Raw genomic sequence first — 9,764 nt, forward strand, 5'->3', positions numbered from 1 at the left:
AAAGTCACGGGATTACCACCCACAAATTGAACAGAAGATGATGAAATAAGCTTCAATTTGACGGCTGTTTTAAACACCTTGAAGAGTTGCGAGTATTTTAAGTAATTATTTGACGTGCGTGTAATTATCACTGAAGTCTATAGGAGTCGATTTACCACCTGCACATTAAGTGTTCCTGCCATTTGTGTTGGACGAGCCAAGATGGCTGCTCTCTCTTACCTGGCAGTGTGCACTTGGGGGGTTCGGGGCGATACCTGACTCGGCCCCCTCGTCTGATGATCGTATCCGGCTGTCGCTTAGCAACCATCTGGATCTTGGCCTCGCCGATCAGCTTCGTCGGACAGTCCAAACTCACGGGACAGGATTCAAAGTCTGAACTTCGTTCCTCTTGAAAACATCTCACTAATGAAACGGACAGAGCGAATTGACTTTCTTTGAGATTTTGTTTTCGGGTTTGTTTTCTGCGGCATTTTAAGCATCTTAACGCACTTTTTTAATGACGTGAACGTCAAGTGTGAAATACACCACTAGCATAATTAGAAAGTACATATTTTTGTATACATGAGCAATTCAAGGGCGGATCCAGACAACATTTTTATTGGGGGGGGGAGCTGGAGTATCAATTGTTTTGTTAAGGGGAAGGGATTAAGTATTACAGTATCGTGCGCTAATTCCACATTATATTAAAACTAGAGGGTATATGTATTCAATTCAACTTCACATTATTTTATTTCCATGCTTCATGAGAAAAAAATTACAAATTTTTAGAGAAAAGGGTTTAACCATAAATCAGTAAATATCAAATTTACAGCAAAACTAGAGGATCACGTTTGTTGAGTTACAAACGCAGAGTGGTCGGGCAGACAACTTTTTCTTTAGGCCTAAACACTGCTTATGTAAGAACAAAGGATGACGAAAGTAAGTCCTTTCGAGTACAATCAATTATTTTGTTTAAGAATGCATCTCGAACGGTTTGATAAATTTCAGTAAACATTCTACGACACATACAAGTTATTTCTGGTTTGATGACGTCATCAGTCAAAAACGGGAAGTGAATACTGATTTAGTTCGGAGAGGATAATTGTGAAGTTCAAATAACGTATGAAAATGTGGAAAATATAAGTGTATGTTTTAATAAGACCTAACTTCCGGTTTGATGACTTCACAGCATTACAGATCCAAAGGTGAACATTGTAATGGATATCATTATTTGGGCTACGAAGATATAAGACAGAGATTAAATGATAGAATTAAATTTGAAATATGATTGTTTTCAAATTCTCCTTAAAGTAACTTCCGGTCTGATGACGTAATGAATTTGAAACCTTGCAAAGTTATCTATGGATAATCAAAGAATATCAAAGGGCGATTTGATAAAATTTGAACGGATGGTTTTAAAATTAAAGAAATCAAACTATATTTTATGTGCCGCTGGGGGCGCCCTTTCAAATAACGACGTCACTACCCTTTTGTGTGTCTGGCATTTCTCACTAAGAATGTTCAAGTTTTATTGCACTTCCGGTAACACTGGAAGTAAAGGTCAAGCGGTTATGTGTCCGGGAACGAGAAGTGTTTCTCAAGGCATACTACAACCTCACGAAAAAACGAACACGATGCTCTATTTAGTACAAAAGATATAGCGCAAACTATTTTGTAAATATTTGCCCTTAAATCACTTGTAATTTGATACCTGATGACGTCATAATGCCGTAACAAAATTTATAACAACTTTTTAACATGGTTCAAGTTCGTATTAGTTTTTATGATCATCCCGTTAACTGTTCGGAAGAAATTGTGCTTTGTTTTGATTTCAGGCTAACGTCATCATTTTGAATTCACCTAACTAAGACCTTCCGGTAGACCCGGAAGTGAAGGTCAAGCGAGTTCACGTACACGAAAAGAAACGTTTATCAATTTGATCGCTGTTTACTCTTAGACTATATGAACTTTGTTGCTGACTCGGCAGACATAGGCCTACATAAAACACGGAAGACATGGTCTAGTTTTTATGTGTCTGGAGCTGCACATAAAAAATATGGCAGCTCAAAAATAGAAACCGTATCGGTAGACTTCAGTATGGAGTTTGGAGTTTTATGCAACATACGCTTAACATCTAAACATAAATTTTTTTTTAATGTTTTTCTTTGTCTTTGTATGGGCTAATAAAATTCTGCTCCATAACGAAAGAATGGCACCAAAGAGTAATTGTCTGCATTTAAGGTATGAGAGGAAAACTAGCGAGGGACGATTCCCCAAAACTTCTCTCACCAGATATTGAAAGACCAATGTTGGCTCTGATCAATTCCAGAAGGAAAATATTCTGAAAATCCTCGCAAGTTGACTTTTTGAGGGACAAAAATAGGGTAAAAAATTCAATTTTGCAAGTTCTAAATACATGTTTTTACGCGTGTTCTAAAAAATAGCACAGGGGTGACTTTTAAAACATTTTGTTTTTCTCAAGGGCGAGGATGATACTTTGGAATGATATAGTTGATTTTGTGATACACTTTTGCATTTTGGCGGGGTAATTTTTTTTAAATAAGTTAAAAAAAACAGTTTTTGAAGCCCCCAAACTGGCTAAAAATGCCCAAAACTTGCTCAACAAGTCCTTTCATATTAAAAAATAAAACAAAAGTGCCGAGGACACTTTTACGAAATATTTACGTACAACCACATATGTTACGATACGTAGTGTGGACATTCCTTTGTTTTTGTGTATAGTTAAGAAAAAACTCATTTTACTCACACTGTGAGTTGAAAACTCTTTCAACCCAAATTTTTATCTATAATTCCCTCTAGTGTTTCTCTTCATTTTGTCACGGATAAACCTAACCCCAAAATGCCTCTAAACCTGTTTTCCAGAGAGGGGGAAACACTGTGTGGACGTGGGCAAGTCCACACAAAGTCGCTGCTACCTGGTTTATGTAGACATCTTTGTTCGGAAGTCCACACAGTGAATGTAATGTTTGTACACTCTTAACATTTCTTCGACAAATATACACTGAATGAACTAAATAGTGATACAATAACAACGGCTCCCAAATTAAATGGTCTATAAACAATCAAGTATAAATAGATCTTTTTGAGTGCTTCATCGGTGTAAATCTGCAGCCCTCATTACGTATGCAAATAACCACAGTAGTCGCACATGCGCAGTAGAAAGTGCTGCTGAAACGTACGTGGGACAAGGGATCATGCTAAATTAGCAGAAAAGTATCAACCTTATGCCCGAACCGTTTGGCAGAAATTTAATTCGTTTTAAGATTGACGCTTCTTTTGGTATTTTGCATTCATCTAAATTTGACCTTTCGATAATCCTGAAAGTAAAGGTCAAGCGACTTCATACGTGACAATGTGAAGTCGCTAGGTACGTTCACCAACGCAGGATCTATCAGATCACAGAGTGTTATCATGGTGCTTCATTTTATTCATGAGTTATAATTAAAACAAATCGGTCACTTTTTACTAAACCACTTGTCATTTGGTACCTGATGACGTCATTGTGTATCACATGACATGCGCATATCTGTTTCAGGGTTGATGTTTGTTCCAAGTTTAAGTTTATGCACTATTCTGCTCGAAAGAAAAGCTGTGGATGTTTGTAGTAAGGACGTAGCTGAGGGGTCATCCATAATGATCAACATTTTCACAAACGTACAAAATGTACGCCTGGGGGAAGGGTGAACGACTCGTGTGGGCCTACGCTTTTCAAATTTTGCAAAAAATAATGTCGATCAATATTTTCGGTTCAGTAACTTTTTTTAATAGGCTTTCCAAAGATCTTTCATTAAAAAAAACCCGATACCTCAACTTGGCAATTCATGTGCGCAGCCATATTGTCATTCCGCTTTGTGCTGCGCGCCGTTGACAAACTTACGCGACGCACTTTTTTTTCAGCCGCCACTTTCTGCAGCAATGAATAGAGCCTGAAAGTACGCTATTTTGTCTGTACAGCCGCGAATTTTGCGATGCAATGGGGCGTGATCTGATATGCAAAATAGACGCATGCGCATCAGTGTCACAAAGCTACAAAGCAGCTCTCGAGATTTCATTTATAGACAACGGCCGTACACATTCCATTTGAAAATATGGAAAATATAACTGTATGTATTTATAACACCTATCTTCCGGTTTGATGACGTCGCAGTATTTGGAAAAAAAAGGTGAACTTTGCAAGGGATATCGTTATTTGGGTTGCATTACAAACAAGCCATTGTATTACAAGGTATAGACCTAGACAACTGAGGCATTATAATGTCATGGACGCTCGCAACGAGGCTTATTGAGCCGGCTGCACGTTGTGGAAAGCTACTGCCCATGACAGATTTTATTATTGAACACGGTTTTATGTATGTGCCTGCCGGGTGGATACGGAGGCGCACTCGTGCTGGGCTGTGCTGCATGCTATAACCACTTTCTTCATCATCATCATCATACCTCAAAGTTAAAGATGTTGGCCAAAACCTAACTTCCTACCTCAGTCGCCTCATTGAAAGAATAGCAACTTTGTACTGCGGTGTACAACCTGAAAAACATCGCCATGGAATTCAATACTGATGGTTATTTCCTCGTCCTGTTTTCGTTTACCTCCAATCTGATGTGGGGATGTGTTACCAAAAGTCTGGGCGTTTTGTTGCCGACGCTGACGGACCAATTCACCACACACACCTGGGTCATTGGAATCATTGCATCGATGACGGGAATAATGTCATATTTTGGAGGTAAAGGAGCTTACGTTTGTTAGTTGATAATCAAATTTATTCTGTATAGTCTTCGCTACAAGACTCATCAGAGAGAAAATGCAATCTACAGTTAAGCTTCGTTTATTTTGTTTGATTTAAAGGGAAAATACAACATTTGCAAACATCAAAAAATAAAACTACTAAATCATTTTGAAATACCTTGCTGGACTGTTAGTGAATGACAGTGTAAAGCATCCTGTAAAATCATGGCACGATCGGCCGACCTGGCTTTTTTTCAAATACCGGCCCCAGTTGACCATCGCACTTGTTTGCAATCGATTACACACCTATGAACGGGTACAAGCCAGCTAGACTGGTTCCCTGACCTTACAATTCCCCAATGTATGTAAACTGCTCTGTTTCTTCTTAAATGTAGTCAGGGAACCAGACTACAGGAAAATGATTGTTTTTCTTGGTTTTTATAGCATTTTCGAACCAAAACCTCAAAAAAGTCAGTGTAACTATATTTGCTATATATTTCCAACCCCCCAATTCCATCCGTTTCTGAAAATTACAGCAAAAGCAAATGATGTATATTCCCTTTAAGGTCTTCTAACCATGCCGTTGGATGAAAGATTTAGCTGTCGACGTTTGTTAATCGTCACCAGCGCAGTCGAAAGCATAGGGTTGCTGTTGTTTCCTCTGGCAAGAAGCACCATTCATATGGCTCTGGCATTGGCAGTCTTAGTAGGTAAAGAGTTATGTATAATAAAATATTTATAAGAAATTATGTGAATAACATCTCACTAATGTCTGAAACTGTTGACTGTAGTTCGGTTGGAATAATGTATTGAGTTGTTATACACACTGTCACTTTTGTTCAAAAATGAGTAAGACTAGATTTAATGCTCCACTCGCATACCCTTTTCAGGACCAAACGTTGGAATTATCATTGTTCTCAACAGAGTCGTACTGGGACGCCACTTTCGTGAGCGATTCACTTTGGCCTGTGGGATTGGCCATGTCGGGCAAGCAGTTGCCCTTCTTGTTTTTGCACCGATGACGCAGCTTTTCCTTGACACCTACGGTTGGAGAGGAGCGGCGCTGCTTCTTGCTGGAATCAACATGCATCAGATTGCAAGTGCTGCTGTTGTCAGGGTCACTAAAGCACATTACGAGCCTCTTACGGATTTCTCAGATAGCCACCAGGATGACACCGACAAGGAAGGATGCAGAAGTCGTGGCAAGAAATCTTGTCTTCATCTCGTCAAAGCTGTAGATCTGGGAATACTTTTGGAGTTCAAGTTTTGGATTGTGTTCATGTGTCGTTTCGGAGTGGCCTTTACCTTCATCTCTTGGTTGGTGTATTACGTTCCTCATCTAGAAGTCAAGGGCTTCTCGCCCCAAGTGGCAGCTGCTCTTTGCTCGGCAGCTGCCGTCGGATATTTCCTTGGGTCGATCATGTGGGCACCCCTCATCGACCGTGGCATCATGAAATGCTCAACAGCGATCATCGTCAGCAGCCTATTTCTGTCTCTGTCGTTTGTCGTGGATCCCTGGGTGAATGACATCGCTGGCTATGCCGTCGTCACCTTCGTCTGTGGGTTGTTTTCCGCTGCTCTGTTTACACTCGCAGACGTCTTGATTAGAGACATATTTGAAATGGATCGGCTTGTGAGCGCCTTCGGATGGGCTCATTTCTTCCTCTTTGCACCGGCATTTCTCGCCGGGTTCCTACCCGGTAAGTATGCCTAAAATGTCGATCACACCTTGGATGTTTACCTTACCGACTTTTTTGTATTTGGGTCGTTTGATGGAAACAATACACGACGGGATTGTTGGATTCTTAAACTTGATCTTCTCCCAAGTAGTTGTTTTCTTTACAATGTTAGTGACTCAAAACTTGTCAAAACAAAAACTCCAAATGAATGATTAGTCTCCAATGATTGATATAAAATTTATTGATCCCCATTATTGTAGCCGGGGGTGGTAAGGGGTTTATTTCCCCCCCCCCCCAAGAGTTCCCCTTTAAACAAAAACTAAACCAAGTGCCTTTAACAGCGGTCTTTTACGAGTGTCCCTTTTAATTTCGCGCGACCATCGGCAATTGTGCCCCCTGAAAAGCGCCAAGTGTTGGGGGGGGGGGGGTTACGGAGACCAAGTGCCCGGTAAAAAAAATAACTGTGTACATTTCAGCACGGATGCGAGAGTGCGCTTTTGACGAAATTGTTACCTCCCAATAACAATGACCTTGCGATGCCACTGATCACGATTGGTTTCTGTTTATGTTTAGGTTGGATGTACGAGGCAAGTGGAAGCTACGACTTGGCGTTTATCATGATTGGCCTGGTACCAACCATCTGCCTCCTGCCGCTGATTATTGGCCTACTGCGGAAGACAACGAACGGCTTGTGAAGGGACATAATGAGAGGAGACGAACAGGTTCTCTCGCGCGAGTCTCTTGTACTAGTAGATAGTTTTCTTATGCTGTCGGAACCAATTGTACTTAGACCAATTTTTTTGGCCCCCACCAAAAAAAAATTGTGTTCTCGATTCGCCCTTGCATGCAATGCAGTTAAATATTATTCCATGTAAGAATTTAAGCGTCAATTAGGTTAACTGCTTACACGATTAAGTATGCCAATAGAGTTAAGAGTGAGGCACAATATCGCAAGTACTTTATCAAACGCCGCGCAATAAAGCCGGACAGTAGGCCTGAGCCTCCAAACTTGAAAGTTTGTAATTAGTGCCTCACAAATAAATAAAGTTGTCTCGGAAAAGTGTATATTGTGTGAAGATTGTCATTTCCCGCCATTAAGCAGTCCAGACTGGCTCTTGATTGATACACTGGTATCTTTAACAACATTCATAAATGCACAACTTAACAAACATGCACTTTTTGAGTTTTTTTCCCCAGTAGAATACAAGGTGTGTCAAAAAACACGAAACCCAAATGTCGGGACTACTGTTTTAGTGAAGTTCTGCCTGTAGCACTTTCAATATATAGGATATGAGAGCCCGATTAATAAGCTTTCTTTTAGAACAAGAATCATTCAAATCACGTATGTACTTTTCAAGTTACGGAATTTTAAACATAACCACCGTTTTAAAGTTCTGTCCACGGATCACACAAAAGGGTGTGCGTTCTTTCAGCAAAGCGAAAGCAATTTACACACATCCCTATGTGATTTGTTTTCGTTTTGCTGAAAGAACACTTACCTTTTGTGATCCGTGGACAGACCTTTAAAACGGTGCTTGCGTTTAAAAGTCCGTAACTTAAAAAGTACATAAATGATTTGAGTGATTCTTGTACTAAAAGAAAGCTTGAATTGAGCTTTTGTATCCTAGATTTTGAAAGTGCTACAGTTAGAACTTCACTTAAACAATGGTCCCGACATTTGGGTTTATAAAAAAGTAATACAAACTTCCCTCAGCATGCAAATTTGTTTGTCTGTGATCTGTTTATATTTCGTGATATCTAGCTATTACACGGAAAAGGAACACCAGAGGTCGGCGTTTGTTGGGTTACCAGCGCAGAGCGGTCGGGCAGACAACTATTTTATTAAACGCTGCCCAGTTAAGTAATGAATAATTTTATGTCAGAACAAAGGATCACGAAAATTTTACCTTTCCAATACAACCAAAGATTTGTTTAAAACAAAAATGTATCAAATTCCAGTATACATTTTATGTACACGTACAAGTTCTTTCTGGTTTGATAACGTCATCACTCCATAAAGGGAAAGCGAATACTGATTTTGTTCGGAGAGGACACATGTTCATTATGCAGTTAAAATAACGTATGAAAATATGGAAAATATAAGTGTATGTTTTATAGGTTTTCTCGGTCAATTTCGGCAAATGAGCAGCCAATTTAATTTTCGTGCGTTCGAATTGAAACTATTTTGCCTCTCCAGTTGTTACTGCGTTTCAAATTCAGAATTCAGCCATTCAATTTCGTTTTGAGGCATTCAAATTCCTTAAGCACTGTGTTCAATTTAGCATATCGTCATTCTTTTTCGTGACACACAATCGTCATTCAATTTAGCAAAGCTGGTTCGACTGGAGATTTTACTGATTTAATTTTTTTCAATTTCGTAAAGAGGCAATCAATTTCGCTTAAAGAGAATTCAAATAAGTACGACTAAAGAAATACGAATAAACAGATAAACTGTACTAGGCAACTGTTTCGTATCTTCACTTTAATTCAGGCAAACCTTGTTTTCTTTTTCGGGGGGGGATCTTTATTGGTTAACTGACCAAGACCTAATTTTGTATTGTGTTTGAATGGGGTGTTTCTTTATGTTTTTTTCTGGTTTTTTATTGTTTATGTTGTTTCTTCCTCAACCATAAATCTGTTAGCGTGCCAGACATCTTGGCATATATGTCTGGGTATGGTTGTACCACTGCATGCACTTCACTTGGGTGATGACATCAACGCTCTGGATGGCTGCTTGTTGAAGGAGATCGCACCTCCACTGCTGCATGTTCATTCCTGCTTGCTGGGCAGCCTGTCTGTCTCCGACACGTTGTTGCCACTCAGGTAACCCAAGGATGAGTTTAACTGCAGCCTTGAATGCAGAGTGTGCCATCTCCGTGCTGTTCAGGAATGGGGAGTAGGGAGGGAGGCGCTTCAGCTGGATCATTGGGTTGGCACCTTCAGGGAGTTGGGCTCGCACGTGAGGCCTCGCATTGTCGTATATGAGGTAAATGGGTTCGTCGTCTGGGAAAACTGCATCACACTCTTGAATTGTGTCCGCAAGAAACTCCTCGAATCTCTCTCGCGTCACAGTTTCGAATACGATTCGGTGGTGCACCAAGCCTACTTCACTAGAAACAGCGAAGGTGACATTGCAATTTCTCCCTCGTTGTCTGTCGACGACTCGTCTTGCAGCGATCCCTCGTGGAGCTCTACCCTGGGAGAGTCGAGTCCAGACGTTATAACCTGTCTCGTCAATGAAGACTAGATGCGCCAGAACACCATGCTGCAGGAACCACTCACCATACTGGACGCGTTGATCAAGAACTTCAGGGGAATTTCTTGCATCAGGGACGTCCTCCACTAGTTTCAGTGTAATCATC

General features: G+C 40.3%; 1 protein-coding gene across 1 annotated transcript; it reads left to right on the forward strand.

The window, feature by feature from the left end:
• Positions 1 to 4,540: 4,540 nt before the first annotated feature.
• On the forward strand, positions 4,541 to 7,097 carry LOC119736431 (monocarboxylate transporter 12-like). The gene is made up of 4 exons (XM_038210449.1): positions 4,541 to 4,721; positions 5,290 to 5,433; positions 5,614 to 6,423; positions 6,976 to 7,097. The coding sequence occupies exons 1-4, from the start codon at positions 4,541 to 4,543 to the stop codon at positions 7,095 to 7,097; spliced, it is 1,257 nt and encodes a 418-aa protein (XP_038066377.1).
• The last annotated feature ends 2,667 nt before the right edge of the window (positions 7,098 to 9,764 follow it).

Source organism: Patiria miniata, unplaced genomic scaffold (genome assembly GCF_015706575.1).
Source record: "Patiria miniata isolate m_02_andy unplaced genomic scaffold, ASM1570657v1 HiC_scaffold_3, whole genome shotgun sequence".
Classification (NCBI taxonomy): domain Eukaryota; kingdom Metazoa; phylum Echinodermata; class Asteroidea; order Valvatida; family Asterinidae; genus Patiria; species Patiria miniata.